The sequence below is a fragment of the Nematostella vectensis genome, chromosome 13 (assembly GCF_932526225.1).
Source record: "Nematostella vectensis chromosome 13, jaNemVect1.1, whole genome shotgun sequence".
Lineage (NCBI taxonomy): Eukaryota > Metazoa > Cnidaria > Anthozoa > Actiniaria > Edwardsiidae > Nematostella > Nematostella vectensis.
In genome coordinates, this window is record NC_064046.1 from 3,899,062 (window position 1) to 3,920,288 (window position 21,227).

Consider the following 21,227-nt stretch of genomic DNA (forward strand, 5'->3'; position numbering starts at 1 on the left):
CAACCGAATCAGAAACTAAAAACGGTCAGGGGGTACTTCAAAAAAAATAAAATAATAAAAATACCTTTTTAACGAGTAAAATCGCTAGAATTGATGAAAAGGCATTATATAAATATGGTTTCCTGAATTATTTTATTAATTGTAGCAACTTCTGTAATTTGTGTGGATCCTAGACTAATGTCTGATTAGAATCCCTTGTCTGGTTTCTGGTTTTAGACGCTTACAAATTTCTATGCAATCACAAGAAAATAGCAATAATATGCATTTCTAAAACGGTTCTATACCGATTTAGCGCTTAGTTATTGCTAAGTTTCAAACAGCAATCGTCTACTTTTGTACTTTTTGGCGCCGACATAATGAATGCTGTGAACGGTGAAGACCAGTCAAGTGGAAGTCACGCTTGGATTTCGCGCTTCGAAGTCATGCTAGCTACATCAACTACAGTGACTGCGCTTCAGTTACGGAGACATAAATATAAACTGGACTAAAATTGACCGGGATAAAATCAAATCATCCGAAATAAGGGGATTTCTTTCTTTATGAGATCTGCATAATTTTTTGGACCAGTTATTGATCTTTTCAAACAAAAATAAATAAAAATAATAAAGAAAGAAAATATAAATAAAGAAAAATGTTCCTACCAGCTCCAAATCCAAATGTGCAGGATCGCCTTTTGAATATTTCACGCTAGTGATGACTATAATAGAAATTTTGCCTAAATCCGCTAAATAGCACAAAAATCGCTGTAAAAAATTTTTTTGACGTATTTCCAGCCCTACTCTGTAATTCTATGCAGAAAATAGGTAATTTTGATTTTTTTTTTTGTTATTAACAATTACCCCCCCCCCTCTCCCTTGCTATTAGGTTCTGTTTCAGTTCTGATTCGGTTCTGTTTAGGTTCTAAGAAATTTTAGGTTCTAGGATCACCGCGGTATGCAATAAGGAGAGTTTGAATGAGATTTGTTGCACCTCTTAGTTTTCACAACACTCGTATTTTTCTGAGATGGAGAGCGACGAAGACATGTCCGAACTGACAGAGAATACGTTTTTGCAAGCCGAAAAGTTTCTTCCGGATTTCGATCTTGTCGGAACGATCCTTGGAAAAACAAGCCGTTATATTACAATTCTAAATGAAGAAGAAGTTGAAAAGAAAAAAACGACAGGATTCCGGAGAACACGAAAACCAACACGGTGTGGGCTGTTCGTACCTGGCAAGAGCGGGCAGAAGAGAGGAATTGGGGCCAGAGCTGTGGCAGGATCGGATAGTTTCGTATGTTTCGATAATATCAAAGGTGTTCGATTGTAGGGTTCATGAAGTAATGAGAGAGGATGTTTGTAAGGTTGATAAAGTCATAAAGAGCGAAGGCGAAAGTGGCAATAAATCCCTAAAAAGGCCTGCAGATGTAAAAAAAATAATAATTGAAGTTTGTTATGTTTATGGTCCAATAGATTTTGGATAATTGTAAAGTTAAGTGCCATATGGTTGGGTTTTGATATTCAGCATGGAAGAGTGCAGGTAGTGAATTGATTTAATTGCTCATTATAAATGCAAGGGATGTATACGAGCTTCCCCGGGATGTATCTATATACATCCCTTGCATTTATAATGAGCTATTCAATTCAATTCAACTGTTCCCTGCTGAATATCAAAACCCTCCCCGGGCTCTTAACTACTTGCCTATTAATGAGGTTTGTACGTGAAATAAAGCCTTACAGAAAACAATGGAAACCGTGTCAATCATTAAGTAAATATAAAATAATATTTTATCGCGCGCTAAATAATATCAAGAGGTTGTCTTTAAAATGAACTTATTTATCCCGCCGATTTACTGAAATTAAAGACATAATAAAAATTGGTGGTGGTGGGGGGGGGGGGGGGGCGATACAAAAACATAAAGAAAACGATGGGGGCACAGCCACGCCCCTACTGGTCATTACCTTATAATTTTTTAAAATATTGCGGGGGGACGTGCCCCCAGTGCCCTACCCCCTATTACGGCCCTGCAAACGGAAACATCGCATCACGCCATGAAAAACCCATACAAATTAACAACATTCTTTCTTTTTAGCATTCGTATCATGATTTTTGGACATTTTTTAAAAAGGAGGTAATGTTTTTACCTGACGTTTGTGACGCGGCTCAGTTCAATGTGCAGTAAACGCTTCTCATTTTCATATGAAGAAAATGTTGTCGTTTCAGGGGTCTGGTACCGAGGACTCTTAGTTTCTTTTCAGAGACTTTCTCCAGTGACTAAAGATGGTCACAGTTTTTCTCTTTTGAATACAAGTCATGAAGTTTGCGAAGCACCTGAGGTACGGTAGCCTTAAAAATGACAAGAATCATGCAGGTTTTCCAAATAAGGAATATATTTGTTTTCTTATATTAAAGCGACCGCGTCTTGGAAAAACGACAATTTTTGGCTAAATTTTCTTGATATGAGAAACAATTACGAAAACCGCTTCGAAATAATGAAATAAGCAACAAACCATTGGATTTTAAAGGCTAGATTTATATCCCTGGAAAGGTTAATAGTTTTGTATTATAGTTTTGGATTGATCAAATCTACAATATTCGAGGCAAAAAGATAAAAACAAATGCTGAGTGATACAGAACTAGGACTGCTCCGGAACTGGTTATCGAAAAGTATGGACATAGAAGCTTGACTGATGTAGAGAGTAGGTATTCTCAGACCGGGCGTGAGGCGTTAAGTATTGTGTAGGCATAACATTTTAGTATGTAATTGCTAGGCAACAAGTTAATTTAGGCTAGTTACTGATCATAAGCCTTTGACACACATATTTAACATCTACAATATTCGAGGCAAAAAGATAAAACAAATTCTGAGAAATACGGAACTATAACTGCTACGAAACTACATACAATGCTGTATATTATCGTTAAGGGTAAATCAATATATATCTGTTCAGGACGGAAAAAGGTGAAAACCCCTACCTTTACCGTCCCCAGATATATCGTAAAAAAAAATAATAAAAAATCACGATACACGATACGATTTGTTCATTGCCGAGTTTTAACCGTTGAATATTCAGCATTTGTGATTGTAGTAGCTACATGTTGCTAGCCTATTCTTAATCATTTCTTTTTTCTTGTTACTAAAGGTGACCATATTGGATAATAAATGTCAACCAAAATTTGTTTTTTTGTTTTTTTAAGTACGCCAAAGAAAAATTACCTTTGTTCTAAACAGGGTATGCAAATTGGCGTTGTTGTCAGTAACAGGGTTTTGTTTTAATTTATTTTTTTTTGTCGTAAGGGCTACAGACATTTGCATGTACCCCTATACCCAAACCTGAGCTGAGAGCCACCCCCCTCCTTAGGGGACTATTGCAAGAAATTTAATCAACTCGAATAACCGATTAAACAATATTACTAGCTGGATATAACTATCCCCGATCGTAGTATCTTCATAGGGTTAAGACATATTATTCCATTATGACACTTTGTTACCTTAACTATTCCATCACTGTGCTTCTCTCTACCCCTCCTCGTAATATAGGTATTCCATCACGATACTTCTGTGGATACGGCAGGAGTCATCGGGGCCAATCTTTCAGTATGACAAAGACAGCTTGAATGGGGTACATTTCTGGTACAGAACACCGACCCAATTGTACCTCCAGATACCAGAGCGCGGCACGGGTAAAAAATACGGCGCTTTGACATACAGCAACCTCCCTACCAAAACCTGGCACCATGTGGGGTTCACATATGACTACTCCACTGGTCTGCAAAGGCTCTACGTAAATGGCACTATGGTGGCAGAGAGCAATGTTGGCAATCATGAAATTGCTACCAATTATGAGGTAAGAGCCCTACTATATTCCTATTTCTAAGATTAATACGTTTTCCGAAAATTAAAAATCATCATATATAATTTGTTGTTTACCTACCTCTATATAAAACCTTTTTAATATGTTATAAAAAACGGAGGGAGGGAGGGAGGGAGGGAGGGAGGGAGGGAGGGAGGGAGGGAGGGAGGGAGGGAGGGAGGGAGGGAGGGAGGGAGGGAGGGAGGGAGGGAGGGAGGGAGGGAGGGAGGGAGGGAGGGAGGGAGGGAGGAAGGGAGGGAGGGAGGGAGGGAGGGAGGGAGGGAGAGCCCTACTATATTCCTATTTCTAAGATTAATACGTTTTCAGAAAATTAAAAATCATCATATATAATTTGTTGTTTACCTACCTCTATATAAAACCTTTTTAATATGTTATAAAAAACGATTGATTGATGGACGGAGGGAGGGGGAGGGGGGGAGGGTTGGTTGGTTGGTTGGTTGGTTGGTTGGTTGGTTGGTTGGTTGGTTGGTTGGTTGGTTGGTTGGTTGGTTGGTTGATATTTCTTTTATTTCACAGATGTACTTCGCGAAAAGCTACGGTCTGAAATTGACATCATCAAGTGGATACACATTAAGAGCCCGCATGAATTGTTTCCAAATATACGACCAAGCCCTCAGCCCTGACCATGTGAAGGCAGCAAGAGATAGGTGCACTAGAAAAGGTAACTTAATATTCATTCGGTGTTCATTCGGTGTATACTACAGTGGCTTGGGGCTTAAATTCTCTTAAATGCGAAATTTAAAGGCAATTTTACAGTTCATGCGACGCTATGTTATCTGGCCAATAAATGGGCGGCATTTTAAAGGAGGTTGTAGAAGAATATGAAATTAGGAATGCTTAATGCTTAGGCATTCCAAGGTATGTTCTTTTGGATTAAAACGAAATGTTGGGACACATGAAAATCATTCAAGTTTGGGTGCACATATTCTCACTCCCTTATTTTTCTTATAAACGCAATGCAGAGTATTATTATTTTCTTTTCTTTCGATGGGAGGGGGGAGGGTACTCCTTGTGTCATATTCTCAACTTTTCCTATGCGGATAACCTTTTATATTTTCTCCTTAGAATTGTTCATGCAGTGTTTCAATTATCAAGTATTAAAGAGTTTTGTCGCGGCAAAGAACTACGTCTGGTATGGCTTCAAAGGTAATAAGGCAAAGAAAATACGATCCAGCTGCCCTTCTAAGTCGGATTGCCAAGTCTGGATCAACAGTACACACCCTTTAAGACCGCAAGGAACGGTAGAACACGAGCTGTGCGTTCGTGGGGCGAGTGGCTGCTGTGAACAGAAGGCGAGGGTGGAGATACGACAATGCTATGGCTATAACGTCTACAAGTTCAAGGGTCTCCCACCTCTTGATGCACACATCATGATATGCCTCGCAACAGGTGAAAATTATCCCCACCCCCTACCCCCACGGGATGCATGCCACAAAATGTGCCTCGCAACATGTAGAAATAATCCCTACCCCCACGGGATGCATGCCACAAAATATGCTTCGCAACAGGTAAAAATAATCCCTACCCCCTACACCCACGGGATGCACACCTCATGATATGCCTCACAACAGGTAAAAAAACCCCTACCCCTACCCCCACGGGATGCATTCCACAAGATATGCCTCGCAACAGGTATGATTTCTAGGCTACCCCTCTCCTTTTTTGGGGTATAAGAGCTTTGCTGCTTGGCTGTAAATGAAACGCCACCAGACAGCAACAGCGCTTTAGATCGGTGTGGTAAATGAAGGCATTATTTCAACCAAAGCACAGGCGTCTGACGGGTTTCCCTGGCAAAGCATGTCTCTAGGCTCGTTTTTCAGCCGTAGCTACGCCGGATCGGGATCCATCCCAATTGGTAAATTAAATGAATTCAATGCCCTCAATTTACTCGTTTTCAGATACTGACAACGATGCGCCGGAAAAGATATTCGGGCCAATGCCTGGTTACCGCCTCATCAATCACGTGATCTATACCGAAACTCGCGTCCCCTCCCCCACCGTTTGCATCGGTTATTGCCTTTTGGATGACAAGAGATGCAAGTCCGTGAACTACAGCGCGCGAGACAACGGAATCTGCCAACTGAACAACGCTACAGAGTTTGACGGACACCTATCAATCAATCAGACATGGGATTACTACAAGCCATTACAGTTTATTACCATTGAATAAATCAAGCACATCACAAGAAGAGTCGACACAAGCAGTAGCTGACCAGCAGTCAACACAAGCGAAAACTGACCAGCGGTCTAGAAGGCACAAGTGATGAACGGTGGGGACACAGAACACGGCAGACAACCGAGTGAATACTGACCAGTGGTCGATCCTGGTGAATAGAACAGCGCGGTCAATGGACTGGGTACTGGCAAGTGGTAGACAAAAGCAATAACTGGCCAGCGATCAACACAAGTGAACACTGACAAGCGGTTGGTTCCAAGAATATACTGGCTATCGGTCAACGAAAGTGATTACTGACCAATAGTCAATATAAGTGAATTTTGATCAGCGGTCAACACAAGTGAATACTGACCAGCGGTCAACATTAGCAATGCAAACTTGTAGGGTCACATGCAACAAACGTAATATCGAGTACCTTGCAATATAATTCTTTTCTCATCGATGTAATATAGTAAACAAGTGTAATTAATGCGGGTACACCACATTTTTCTTTGGCTGGGAAAGGAGGGGGATGCTAAACTTACAGTTGGATCATTGTTCCCCATACATGGTGGTGCAAAGACATGCAACTCAATTTTTTGAGGTCATAATCGCTGAAATGATTAAACTTTGAGGTACGATTTTTGGAAGGGGAGCATCGAGACATCATACCCCTACCCTCTCAGTGTCAGGCCACGCCTTCTCCCACGGAGAGCATGTGACGCCGTATACATTTAATTTCATAGTCAGTTTGGCATTTAAATTTATATCGTTGCCAATGCTATTGTAGCATATCAAAGAATGTCATCCGACGTTCTCTATGTCAAGCTTACGTGACTGATTTTGCAGTAGGAACTTTGTTCCAAAATAGAAGTAGAGACCTATTTAGAGACTTTAGTGTCGACTCGAGAATGTAAATGCAACACCACTGACCAAGGCATGTCCTAGCCTCCTCCGCAGGCGTCTCTAAGCGTTAGAAACAATCTAAAAATCTTGTGGGTTTCCTGTGGTCGACATATTTTCTGGGCAAAAGTGATGCCTGCGGAGGAGGCGAGGGATGTCCCACTTTTAAGCAAATATAAAGTGCACTGTGCATCTAAGCTTTACTCTGCAACATCTACTCATTGTAAAAATTCCTGTGAGTTAGAATAAATTCTTGGAGTACCTTCTTGAGTCTCCGATTCGTCATTTCACCAGATAAGCTCTGACTTACTGACGTAAACCATTACAACGTCAGGCGTCCCTCCTCTATTGGCTAGTTGTATTTACAGAAAAAATATTTTCAGCGGATTTAGAATGAAAAAGTCATTCTTTAAAGGATACACTAGAAGACCTACAAAAATGCAACATCATGAACACGCATTTTTTTCTGTCATTTATCTTTTTATTCTATTGTCGCCAGTGTCCCAATTAGCGCACTTCGACAGCTCTGTTAATATTATGCACATCCGCATGACCAGGATTTGAAAAAAAAAGATTAAACGATCCTTTAACAAGAAAAGATGCAAGAGAGGATGAATTCCTTCATCCTTAGCTACAAGAAATGACTTTTTTTCTCGTGCCACGCATACGCCCCACTGGGGGTCCCCAAGGATGGTCACCCTACAAACCTCTCCCTCAGGGTCTTTTTCGCCGTGAAATTCAACATGGTGGTTTAATATTGAAATGGCAACATTATTATCATCACTCCCAGACAACAATATGTGTGTGTTGTTTCTTATTCTAAAGTTAGAGATGAAGGAGACAAATAGTTTCGCGTTATGTCACCTCAAAAGCCCTGTATAAAAACACCACCTGTTGATATAATACTTTATCCTTTCTCGTACTCTTGAAAGATAACAGAAACCAATTAAAGGATAGTGAAAGTGCAAGTTTTAATGTAGGGAAATGCTACGGAGGTAAATGCTGCTTAAATAATATAGAAATAAAATAATAAGTATTACATTAGTATTAATGCTCGCCACATGGGGGCCAAGCTCAACATTTTATGACTTTGATATTAAATAATTACGACTTTAAAAATCACGTAATTTTATGTTGCAATAAGGAAAATCTTTTTCAAAAATTAAAAATTATAAAAAGAAATCTCGACTTGCAATCCCGCTAGGATCAGAATTTAAGTGGAGATGTTTATGAACAATGAGACTTTGTCAGCCAATAGAGTATCTTTATATTTCTGTCTTTAATTTTTATGTTGCAATAAGGAAAATCTTTTTCGACTTGCAGTTCTGCTAGGAGCAGAATTTAAGTGGAGATGTTTATGAACACTGAGACTTTGTCAGCCAATAGAGTATCTTTGTATTTCTTTCTTTACTATTAGCTAGGACAACAAAGAAAGGCAGGAGTCATTTTCACAAATTATAATAAGCATTCTCCCCACGGGGAGTCTCCAAGGATGTTCACACTACAAAACAAACTTGAATTTGGAAATTGCGTTCAATTTACATTAATATCACCACTCCCAATCGACAATATGTATTTTTTTTAGTTTGAGTTAGCGATGAAGCAGCAAAAATAAAATTTCGCGATAATTCGAGATACGCCTCCGCTAGAGCCCTCGATGAAAACACCTGTCGATATACTGCTCTATCCTTTCTCCTGCTCTATGTTCGACAAACTCTTGAAAAATACTGTAAACCATTACCAGGAAAATGAGAGCGCAAGTGCTATTGTAGAAAAATGCTAGTAAAGGTAAATGCGGCTAAAATAAATGAAAATTAATAAACTCATAATTATGCTCGCTACAGGGGGCCTGCATTACTTCAAGCAATGTATGTTGCAAAGAAAAAGCTTTTTTCCCGAGTAATGAATAGCGTAAAATTTAAATATCGCCTTCCTTGCCTCTTCAGAAGCCATTCGCTATTTATTAAGAACATGTGAGTATTATTATTGAAATAAACAGGAACAATGAGATTTTGTCAGCCAATAGAGTACGTTTTGTTCTGTTTCTCCATTGTCTTAAAGAAGGTGGGGTTCTTTTTCAAAGTGTATTCCTATGGAGAGAATCACTATAATTAATCATTATCTCTTAGAGCTCATCGCGTTTTCAGGTACGCAGTCTTGCTCGAAAAACGTTCCACACTTCAAACCAAGCGAGATGCAAACGAGTGGGAAAACAGTTCTTGGTCTTCTTCTCCTCTCACTTGAGGTAAAGAAATCCACTTTTTCTAACAATCGCTGTCGTTAATTGAATTTTTGGGGTTTCTGACATAACTCTTAAGATTTTATTTTTATATCTCCAAAAAAATGAAAAAGATTGTAAGCATTTCAACATTTAAAAAAAATAACTTTCATAGAACCATTCGGGACTATTTTTTTCCCAGTTTATTATTATTAATTGAAGCCAAGGAGTAAGAATTTAAGATGTTTCTTAGAAAACCTAGTCCCAACAGTGATGAGCCCCTAATATATAGATTTGATATTTAAGCACTGCCTCAAAGCGGAGCTCCAAACTATTTCTTACTAACGGGAAGGGGGTAAAAGTAAAGTCGAACCTGTTCTTTTGGTTGTGTGTGTATTTATAAATATAGAAAACTATAGATGCAAACCACTCCATTTTGAGTAACTCTGGACGAGAGAAGTCTGGAGGCTCTGGTACACAGGGTAACAGAATCGATTTCTTGGAAATATGGAATAGTATATTTAAAAATTGACACTGGCTTGAGAGGTCTTTAAACAAAGAAGTCTTCGAAAAGATAAGGGGTGGCAAATCGGATGATTAATTCAAAACAGCGAATTTTATTGAATCTCTTTGAAAATCCAAGTACAGATGACTTATCCGACTACTTCTATTGGTATTCATTCCTTAATGCTATTCACATTCCGCGCTCTTTTTTTTAGCAATGCCGTCGCCTGTTGCTTTGTACAACTTCTCTTTGCCAGACTTGTTCGAGGATATGAGTGGAAATGGGGTTAAGCTCGAAAACGTTGGCCAATATCAATTGACTGAGGGACCAACTGGTGATAAAGATGGCGCCGTTTTGTTTTTTGGGACAGACGGATCATACAGAATACTTAATAGAAATGAAAAAACAGACACAAGGTATGTATCATGTTTGCTTCCCCCGTCGGTCTGAATTTTTCTAAAATAAAGGAAACATAAATGTTTTCTTGACTAGTGTGCGGTAGCTACTAAGCCATCCTCCTTTAAAAAGTAACATTGAATATACCCGCCAAGTTTTCAAGGAAAACGGTTCCTCCCGGATCGATCGCAGCAAAGCACGAATACACCTCGAAGCTCTAAAAACTAGTAATAAAAGACTTGATGACATTCAAAATAATATTACAATCAGAGAGCATATCTTATGCTCTCTTGGTCTGATATAAAACTTCCAAAATATGCCAAAACCAACACAAATGCTATGGCAAAATAAATAAATAAAATGCAAACATGAAGAGGATAAGGTGAGACCTAGAATTGGATGATTTATTTTGCTAATTTTCGTGCACGAGAGCTCAACAAAAAGCCGTTTTTATTTACGCAATTTTAATATTTTCCCTTGCTTGTATACACTATTAACACCCTTCCCGTTATTGTAGCAGAAAAAATTCAAGTGTCGCTAAAATAGCGATTTCATGGTGTATACAAGCAAGGAAAAACGTTCAATTCCGACTACAAAGCTCAAATTAGATTCGCTTGCCCTTTCTCCACAAATATACAATAATTTGAACTCTCAAGGTCGACAATTTACTGTGATATTTTCGTAAATTAAGAGCTGTAGACATTAGCACCGCATAATTAAGAAAAAATTTAAGTGTCCCTAAAATTACGATTGTGTGTACACAGACAACGGAAAACATTCAATACCGACAACAAGTTCAATTAACATTCGTTTGCCCTTTCTCAACAAATATAGAATACATTGAACTCACTAGGAAGACAATTTACTGGGTTTTTTGAGTAAATTGAAAACTGTCGGGCATTTAGTCCATCCAAGACCTGTCCCGACTGTCGGCATATAGCCACTACGCTTTATTTGCAAGAATACAGTTGTGTCGTTCTTTTAAGAGTTCTGCAATAACATATCCAATTCCTTCCTTTTTAAGTTAGCCAGCTAATGATTTCACTGGTAAATCTTGGCCAAGAGGTTGTCTTTAAAATGAAGTTATTTATTCAGCCGAATGACTGAAATTAAAGACATAATAAAATTTAACCGTTAAGATATTGTATCACCACTTAATGTAACAAATGCCGCTTAATGCAACACTAACGCTTAATGTAACAAAAATCGCCGCTTAATGTAACACTAACTTTAATGTAATAAAACAGTTAACGCTTAATGTAACAAATTTTCAACGCTTAATGTAAGAACACTCGACGCTCAATGTAATAACAATAAATTTAACTAAGGGGGTACATAGATAGTCATGTGAGGTGTGACGTCATTGATGTCACGTGTCCATACTAGCTGGATATAACTATCCCCCGATCTTAGTATCTTCATAGGGTTAAGACAGATATAATTCCATCATGGCACTTCTCTTACCTTAACTATTCCATCACTGTGCTTCCCTCTCCCCCCTTCTCTTAATATAGGTATTCCATCACGATACTTCTGTGGATACGACACGAGTCTTACGGGCCAATCTTGCAATTTGACAGGGACAGCTGGAATGGGGTACATTTCTGGTTTAGAACACCAACAGAATTGTACCTCCAGATACCAGAGCGCAGCACGGGTAAAAAATACGACGCTTTGACATACAGCAGCCTCCCTACCAAAACCTGGCACCATGTGGGGTTCACATATGACTACTCCACTGGTCTGCAAAGGCTCTACGTAAATGGCACTATGGTGGCAGAGAGCAATGTTGGCAATCATGAAATTGCTACCAATTATGAGGTAAGAGCCCTACTATATTCCTATTTCTAAGATTAATACGTTTTCAGAAAATTAAAAATCATCATATATAATATGTTGTTTACCTACCTCTATATAAAACCTTTTTAATATGTTATAAAAAACGATTGATTGATGGACGGAGGGAGGGGGAGGGGGGGAGGGTTGGTTGGTTGGTTGGTTGGTTGGTTGGTTGGTTGGTTGGTTGATATTTCTTTTATTTCACAGATGTACTTCGCGAAAAGCTACGGTCTGAAATTGACATCATCAAGTGGATACAAATTAAAAGCCCGCATGAATTGTTTCCAAATATACGACCAAGCCCTCAGCCCTGACCATGTGAAGGCAGCAAGAGATAGGTGCACTAGAAAAGGTAACTTAATATTCATTCGGTGTTTATTCGGTGTATACTACAGTGGCTTGGGGCTTAAATTCGCTTAAATGCGAAATTTAAAGGCAATTTTACAGTACATGCGACGCTATGTTTCTGGCCAATAAATGGGCGGCATTTTTAAGGAGGTTGTAGAAGAATATGAAATTAGGAATGCTTAATGCTTAGGCATTCCAAGGTATGTTCTTTTGGATTAAAACGAAATTTTGGGACACATGAAAATCATTCAAGTTTGGGTGCACATATTCTCACTCCCTTACTTTTCTTATAAACGCAATGCAGAGTATCATTATTTTCTTTTCTTTCGATGGGGGGGAGGAGGGTACTCCTTGTGTCATATTCTCAACTTTTCCTATGCGGATAACCTTTTATATTTTTCTCCTTAGAATTGTTCAGGCAGTGTTTCAATTATCAAGTATTAAAGAGTTTTGTCACGGCAAAGAACTACGTCTGGTATGGCTTCAAAGGTAATAAGGCAAAGAAAATACGATCCAGCTGCCCTTCTAAGTCGGATTGCCAAGTCTGGACCAACAGTACACACCCTTCAAGACCGCAAGGAACGGTAGAACACGAGCTGTGCGTTCGTGGGGCGAGTGGCTGCTGTGAACAGAAGGCGAGGGTGGAGATACGACAATGCTATGGCTATAACGTCTACAAGTTCAAGGGTCTCCCACCTCTTGATGCACACATCATGATATGCCTCGCAACAGGTGAAAATTATCCCCACCCCCTACCCCCACGGGATGCATGCCACAAAATGTGCCTCGCAACATGTAGAAATAATCCCTACCCCCACGGGATGCATGCCACAAAATATGCTTCGCAACAGGTAAAAATAATCCCTACCCCCTACACCCACGGGATGCACACCTCATGATATGCCTCACAACAGGTAAAAAAACCCCTACCCCTACCCCCACGGGATGCATTCCACAAGATATGCCTCGCAACAGGTATGATTTCTAGGCTACCCCTCTCCTTTTTTGGGGTATAAGAGCTTTGCTGCTTGGCTGTAAATGAAACGCCACCAGACAGCAACAGCGCTTTAGATCGGTGTGGTAAATGAAGGCATTATTTCAACCAAAGCACAGGCGTCTGACGGGTTTCCCTGGCAAAGCATGTCTCTAGGCTCGTTTTTCAGCCGTAGCTACGCCGGATCGGGATCCATCCCAATTGGTAAATTAAATGAATTCAATGCCCTCAATTTACTCGTTTTCAGATACTGACAACGATGCGCCGGAAAAGATATTCGGGCCAATGCCTGGTTACCGCCTCATCAATCACGTGATCTATACCGAAACTCGCGTCCCCTCCCCCACTGTTTGCATCGGTTATTGCCTTTTGGATGACAAGAGATGCAAGTCCGTGAACTACAGCGCGCGAGACAACGGAATCTGCCAACTGAACAACGCTACAGAGTTTGACGGACACCTATCAATGAATCAGACATGGGATTACTACAAGCCATTACAGTTTATTACCATTGAATAAATCAAGCACATCACAAGAAGAGTCGACACAAGCAGTAGCTGACCAGCAGTCAACACAAGCGAAAACTGACCAGCGGTCGAGAAGGCACAAGTGATGAACGGTGGGAACACAGAACACGGCAGACAACCGAGTGAATACTGACCAGCGGTCGATCCTGGTGAATAGAACAGCGCGGTCAATGGACTGGGTACTGGCAAGTGGTAGACAAAAGCAATAACTGGCCAGCGATCAACACAAGTGAACACTGACAAGCGGTTGGTTCCAAGAATATACTGGCTATCGGTCAACGAAAGTGATTACTGACCAATAGTCAATATAAGTGAATTTTGATCAGCGGTCAACACAAGTGAATACTGACCAGCGGTCAACATTAGCAATGCAAACTTGTAGGGTCACATGCAACAAACGTAATATCGAGTACCTTGCAATATAATTCTTTTCTCATCGATGTAATATAGTAAACAAGTGTAATTATTGCGGGTACACCACATTTTTCTTTTGGCTGGGAAAGGAGGGGGATGCTAAACTTACAGTTGGATCATTGTTCCCCATACATGGTGGTGCAAAGACATGCCACTCAATTTTTTGAGGTCATAATCGCTAAAATAATTAAACTTTGAGGTGCGATTTTTGGAGGGGAGCATCGAGACATCATACCCCTACCCTCTCAGTGTCAGGCCACGCCTTCTCCCACGGAGAGCATGTGACGCCGTATACATTTAATTTCATAGTCAGTTTGGCATTTAAATTTATATCGTTGCCAATGCTATTGTAGCATATCAAAGAATTTCATCCGACGTTCTCTATGTCAAGCTTACGTGACTGATTTTGCAGTAGCAAATTTGTTCCAAAATAGAAGTAGAGACCTATTTAGAGACTTTAGTGTCGACTCGAGAATGTAAATGTGTAAATGCAACACCACTGACCAAGGCATGCCTCCTCCGCAGGCGTCTCTAAGCGTTAGAAACAATCGAAAAACCTTGTGGGTTTCCTGTGGTCGACATATTTTCTGGGCAAAAGTGATGCCTGCGGAGGAGGCGAGGGATGTCCCACTTTTAAGCAAATATAAAGTGCACTGTGCATCTAAGCTTTACTCTGCAACATCTACTCATTGTAAAAATTCCTGTGAGTTAGAATAAATTCTTGGAGTACCTTCTTGAGTCTCCGATTCGTCATTTCACCAGATAAGCTCTGACTTACTGACGTAAACCATTACAACGTCAGGCGTCCCTGACTAGTTGCACTTACAGAAAAAATATTTTCAGCGGATTTAGAATGAAAAAGTAATTATTTAAAGGATACACTAGAAGACCTACAAAAATTCAACATCATGAACACGCATTTTTTTCTGTCAGTTATCCTTTTATTCTATTGTCGCCAGTGTCCCAATTAGCGCACTTCGACAGCTCTGTTAATATTATGCACATCCGCATGACCAGGATTCGAAAAAAATAAGATTTAACGATCCTTTAACAAGAAAAGATGAAAGAGAAGGATGAATTCCTTCATCATTAGCTACAAGAAATGATTTTTTTTTCGTGCCACGCATACGCCCCACTGGGGGTCCCCAAGGATGGTCACCCTACAAACCTCTCCCACAGGGTCTTTTCCGCCGTGAAATTCAACATGGTGGTTTAATATTGAAATGACAACATTATTATCATCACTCCCAGACGACAATATGTGTGTGTTGTTTCTTATTCTAAAGCTAGAGATGAAGGAGACAAATAGATTCGTGTCACCTCAAAAGCCCTGTATAAAAACACCACCTGTCAATATAATACTTTATCCTTTCTCTTACTCTTGAAAGATACCATAAACCAATATAAGGATAGTGAAATTGCAAGTTTTAATGTAGGGAAATGCTACGGAGGTAAATGCTGCTTAACACATTGACCCCTCAACCGGCCTGTACCGGCTTTGGGAAGCACCCACAACCCAAAAAATTCATAAATGCAAACTAAACACAACAAGATGAAGATACTCAGGCATCAGTCTAAAGGTTAAATGGTCTTGAAGATATGCATCCAAGCAAGGTGTTGGCAACTACTCTTAAGCCAAATAATAGCACAGGTTTTTTGACAAATCTCAAATCGAACAAGGAAAGAAAAGCAGAATCACACCTCTCAATAAAACGCTCAAAATACAACACAAGGCAGAGAGATCAGCAAACACAGCTCAAGACACAAATAGATACCTTTATTCTGATGCTCCAGGTTCATTTCCATGGCCTCAAAACACAATGTCCACTCCTTGAAGGCTTGCAAAACCACGAAGATGCCTTTACGGATTGAAAAGCATTCTGGGAGATCCAGGGAAAAATTCACGAGTGGAGGGCCAGTCAACACTCCACTCCCCAAAGTCAGATGGTTTTTTATAAGTCTTTTCACCCCGAAGCCAAAAAAAAAATCAATTCCAGGTCATACAGACCCAGAATAGCAGTGTAAACAATTTTGGAATCAATTTGTTTTCAGAAAAGAAAGCATTTAGGAGAGCTGTGGTGATTCATTAGAAAATTATTTTCTCATCCAGGCAAAGCTAAACAAGAAAAAATCATCATGCAAAGCAAAGCAAAGCAAAGCACTCAATTATGCCCCAAAAGACTTTATGATGTCTTGAGACACTCTCCAAATATGCTCATAGCTGTATTTTTGATGAAAAATACAAGCAACCACCAACTTTTGTAAATTCAACTCAAAAATAGCTAGGAGTCAATGGGTTAAATAATATAGAAATAAAATAATTCCATAAATATTAATGCTCGCCACATGGGGGCCAAGCGCAACATTTTATGACTTTGATATTAAATAATTACGACTTAAAAATCAGGTAATTTTCTGTTGCAATAAAGAAAATCTTTTTCAAAAAATTAAAAAATTATAAAAAGAAATCTCGACTTGCAGTTCTGCTAGGAGCAGAATTAAAGTGGAGATGTTTATGAACACTGAGACTTTGTCAGCCAATAGAGTATATTTAAATTTCTGTCTTTACTATTAGCTAGGACAACAAAGAAAGGCAGGAGTCATTTTCACAAATTATAATAAGCATTCGCCGCACGGGGAGTCTCCATGGATGTTCCCCCTACAAAACAAACTTGAATTTGGGAATGGCGTTCAATTTACATTAATATCACCACTCCCAATCGACAATATGTATTTTTTTTAGTTTGAGTTGGCGATGAAGTAGCAAAAATAAAATTTCGCAATAATTCGAGATACGCCTCCGCTAGAGCTCTCTATGAAAACACCTGTCGATGTACTGCTTTATCCTTTCACCTGCTCTATGTTCGACAAACTCTTGAAAAATACTGTAAACCATTATCAGAAAAATGAGAGCGCAAGTGCTATTGCAGAAAATGCTAGTCAAGGTAAATGCGGCTAAAATAAATGAAAACTAAAAAACTCGTAATTATCCTTGCTACAGGGGGCCCGTATTACTGCAAGCAATGTATGTTGCAAAGAAAAAGCTTTTTTCCCGAGTATTGAATAGCGTAAAATTTAAATATCGCCTTTCTTGCCTCTTCAGAAGCCATTCACTATTTATTAAGAACATGTGAGTGGACGATTATTGAAATAAACAGGAACAACGAGATTTTGTCAACCAATAGAGTACTTTTTGTACTATTTCTCCATTGTCTTAAAGAAGTTGGGGTTCTTTTTCAAAGTGTATTCCTACGGAGAAAAACATTATAACTAATCATTACCTCTTAAAGCCCATCGCGTTTTCAGGTACGAAGTCTTGCTCGATATCATCAAAAACGGGCAAGAGAAGTATGACAAAAAACGCTCCCCACTTCAAACCAAGCAAGATGCAAGCGAGTGGAAAAACAGTTCTTGGTCTTCTTCTCCTCTCACTTGAGGTAAAGAAATCCACTTTTTCTAGCAATCGCTGTCGTTAATTAAATTTTTCGGGTTTCTGATATAACTCTTAAGATTATATTTTTATATCTCCAAAAAGATGAAAAAGATTGTAAGCATTTCAACATTTAAAAAATAACTTTCATAGAACCATTCGGGACTATTTTTTTCCCAGCAACCGACATCTTCCCAGCCAGCAAAAAAAACGGGCTGCAAAACAGATATTTTGCAGATCAGGGGCTCTCTGTCATTTTACGGTTTATAAGGAAAAAATTCAGCCACGTTCTGCGTAAAACTACTCTTGAAAACGACTTGAAACGACACATGCTAGATATATTTAGGCACTGTCTAAAACGGAGCCCAGCATCTATTTGTTCTCATTAATAAAGTACAACAATTGTGGGTAAGATATCCAAGAGCTGTTTACAATTTCTTAAACTATCCACAATTTGTGCCACTATCCACCTCAATGGAAATAGTTTAATTGTTAATTATATAGGATATTGTATTATAAAGGATATTGTATTATATAGGATATTTGGATTATTTTATAGAAAAAACCCAAAATTGCCTAATTTTCGTCTTTAATTAGACTTCTTCAGGGCAGACTGAAGAAGGTGAATCGTCACCAATTAGCTTGTCACGATTCACCTTTTTCAGTCTGCCCTGTTGATAGCTGGGACGCGAGAGTTTAGGCCTTGGACTGTGCATTCAAGACCTCGGTCTGATATTCCTCCGTACAGACCTCGGTTAATAATCCTTAATATCATGAAACTCAAAATTCTCGCATTTTTTAATTCATTTTAAAGGGGAACTGCAAGCTAAATACAACCAGGTTTCATATTGACATGTAAAAACAAAAAATACGCTTACTGTAGGTGTTTTCGCGCGGTTATGATTCGTTTTCGAGAAATACGACGTTTCGCCGCCATCTTGGATGTTTTGCTCGTCAGCGCATAAGCTGTCAGCGGTCGCTTTTGTAACGTACTGTATGAACAAGATAGCGTTTTGTTCCCGCCTTATACAAATATTTATTCTCATTGCGGGCGCGCCTCTTAGAGTTACACTCAGACTACTCCTTGTAAACTTGCTGCGAGCTGTAATCACCGAGGTTTCAGCATATCAAACTCAGATACAAAATATGATGTTACTCCGTAGGACGCAGAACATCAATTAGGGGAACACTGTTTAAAACAAGATCGAAAAAGTGTGACAGAAGACCATGAAGTGAAACAAAACCCAATATGTGCGACTTCATGTACTCAAACGACTGTTCGATAAGCTTACAACATAGAACTTATCGTTTGATCCGCCACAAGTACCTGGATTTAAGTACTTTTCCACGTAACAGAAAAACTGTAAGTGATATTTAGAAATATTTTGAAATACTGTTGAAAATGTAAATAGAAGGCATTTAGCAAATTGGAAATAAATTCGATAAGAGTACGTGTTTACATGCAGCTTTTTTAGCGAGGAAATAGTCGATGAAGTAGATTTTTTTTAGATTATTTGTTGATTGTATTTATACTTATTTTATGCTAGCTATTACTGCCGAACAGACCTTCTAATAAAATTGTGTAGATGAACTGCTAAAAGTTGTGTATTTGATTGTATACTCTCGTCTCAGCGAGTCTTTGCATTAAAAACTGTTGTAAAATGAGGGTCGTTCTTCGGGATTGAACAGAGTAGGGGAACTGGTATAAAGAACCAGAAGGATAACAGAATAAATTACATGCTACCCAATGATAAGACAAAAAAATCTATCTGGGTATAGCAAGCACAATACAGTTTATATGTGGGCTATGTGTGCAGAATCAAAAGCAACTCCTCTTTTCTCGAATGGCTCCAATCTCTTGAAAATATTTCATAGTCTGGGAGAGTGTTGATAAAATGAAATAATCAGTCTTCAATTGTTGCGGAATAGTTCTTAAATACCAAACACTACAAGAGACCATGATAACTATGCTTACTGGAATTAAAGCGCCAAATCATAAAAACAGGCTTATATTTACGGTAAAATTATTGTAAAAAGCAACCCCTTTTTTTCAGTGCATTTCAAGTAATCATGCAGTAGAGACCGTGCATGGTATGATGTTTACCATCTTGGTAAAATATGAACAACTATAACAAATTTGGAATCACCATAACAGCATCAAAACTCCCCTAGTAAGCCTCACTAGTCAGCCCCCAGGACATTTTGTTCTTAGGCTAGAAGAGGGGTCTTAAAAGAAAAAGAAAGAGGGGGTTTAGAATGATAGAAATAGGGGTTTTATTTCAAAATCTCTGTCTCTAGCTTTTGGCACTTGGTGATTTTAGCCCCTAGTTAGCAGAGCTTTTACTGTAATCACATAGAAGGTAGCACTAAACAATAAGCTAATAAATGTTCTTATAAAATAAGACAAGACAACTCTCTATTTCCGCCATTTATTGGTTCAACAAAAAAATGAATATAAGATTTCTGCTGAGCATTAGTGCATTTCCAAGGGAATTGCAGCCCCAATCCAACAACCACCTCCCCCTCATTGACACACTCCAGGCTACAGGCAAGGGGTACACTATACCAAATCATATAAAAACTAGTTCAGATATTGGCAGTCTGTGGTGCCAACATGATTCTGTTCATAGAAAACTAAAAGGGTTGATCTTTTTGCCCAATCTATTAATGATTGATATTGATTGTGTTCAAGTAAAAGTCTAACACTGACCCATAACCCTAGATTCAGATATTTGCAATTTGATTGAAACAAGTCAGTATATTCCACATAGTCAAAATAAATGTAGACTCACGTATATAGCACAGCTGCACAACCTTTTATTGTGGTACAGGTGTGAGGCATGAAGTTATTCTTTTTAGGTTCTTCATCAGTGTAATCCTTGCATTCAAACATTCTCATATACTGGTAACATTTGATTGGACTCATCCAGAGGGGGGGAATGCAGTCATCAACCACATTCCAGAAAATGATAAGCAGCACATCACATTGTGACTGCCACCAAAATGAACAAATAAAATGGACTGTTTGTACAATAGTATTTTAAGTCACTAGCTCGATTCTTCATTTTTAGAGCATCACTCTATAAAAAAAATATTATGAGGTTCTTATAAAAAAAGGAATGCATTTATTATAACTTACAGTACTTTCATATTATGAAAAGTCCAAATACCAGCAGACAATCAAGAGGCTATATTGAAACACTATAGTAGGCATCCATGAGTTCAAATAATTGTGTAAAAAGTAGCCAATAAAATGATGGTTGTACTTTATTGACTGAAAAACATTACAGCATTCTTGCAGTATAAATTTTAAATAATATATAATGTATAGTTAACAATAAATGATATATGAACTATTTAAAAAAAACGCCATTCATATTATAAAATACAGATTAAAACCATAGCCAGTCAACATATGGTGCACGATTTAGGGGACGAAATTCCCGTGGCTTCGTGTGTCAGGTCCTGACACCCTGACAATGTCAAGGCGCATGCGCAAGCATTTAGAAATGGCCGCCCCATAATCGGATCAAGTGTTACGAACAGGCGGAAACTTGCCAATAGGGAGAAATAGTTTCCTAAATCTTGCATGGTATCAAGACAAGGAAAATGTTATACCTGAATCTTCTTATTCATTTTCAAGTAA

At 38.8% G+C, this 21,227-nt stretch overlaps 3 protein-coding genes and 2 long non-coding RNA genes across 7 annotated transcripts in view; 3 read left to right on the top strand and 2 right to left on the bottom strand.

Moving 5' to 3' along the window:
- The window catches only part of LOC116618195, a 19,333-nt gene extending 12,157 nt beyond the window's left edge, over positions 1-7,176 (top strand). The window contains exons 4-7 of the mRNA XM_048720450.1: positions 3,519-3,825; positions 4,369-4,513; positions 4,918-5,241; positions 5,751-7,176. Coding sequence (XP_048576407.1) covers positions 3,519-3,825; positions 4,369-4,513; positions 4,918-5,241; positions 5,751-6,022 — 1,048 coding nt within the window. The 3' untranslated portion in view covers positions 6,023-7,176. The remainder of the gene's footprint in view (positions 1-3,518; positions 3,826-4,368; positions 4,514-4,917; positions 5,242-5,750) is intronic.
- On the bottom strand, positions 5,989-11,610 carry LOC125558937. The gene is made up of 2 exons (XR_007306187.1): positions 11,494-11,610; positions 5,989-6,176 (listed from the first exon to the last, which is right to left on the bottom strand). It is a non-coding gene; the product is annotated as an uncharacterized LOC125558937 (long non-coding RNA).
- LOC5512231 lies at positions 9,013-14,885 on the top strand. Its single transcript, XM_048720451.1, has 6 exons — positions 9,013-9,155; positions 9,848-10,049; positions 11,610-11,850; positions 12,076-12,220; positions 12,625-12,948; positions 13,458-14,885. The coding sequence occupies exons 2-6, from the start codon at positions 9,850-9,852 to the stop codon at positions 13,727-13,729; spliced, it is 1,182 nt and encodes a 393-aa protein (XP_048576408.1). The 5' UTR covers positions 9,013-9,155; positions 9,848-9,849; the 3' UTR covers positions 13,730-14,885.
- Positions 13,696-21,227, bottom strand: part of LOC116618176 — a 20,949-nt gene continuing 13,417 nt past the window's right edge. Inside the window, exon 3 of the long non-coding RNA XR_007306184.1 lies at positions 13,696-13,883. This is a non-coding gene — a long non-coding RNA (uncharacterized LOC116618176). The remainder of the gene's footprint in view (positions 13,884-21,227) is intronic.
- Positions 16,864-21,227, top strand: part of LOC5512252 — a 10,236-nt gene continuing 5,872 nt past the window's right edge. The window contains exons 1-2 of one of the 3 annotated variants that reach the window (XM_048720447.1): positions 16,864-17,096; positions 17,458-17,588. In XM_048720447.1, the coding sequence (XP_048576404.1) occupies positions 16,967-17,096; positions 17,458-17,588 (261 nt within the window). In that variant the 5' untranslated portion in view covers positions 16,864-16,966. Of the gene's footprint in view, positions 17,097-17,441; positions 17,589-21,227 lie in introns of all 3 variants that reach the window. The other 2 variants (XM_048720448.1, XM_032381621.2) reach the window with 2 other exon arrangements.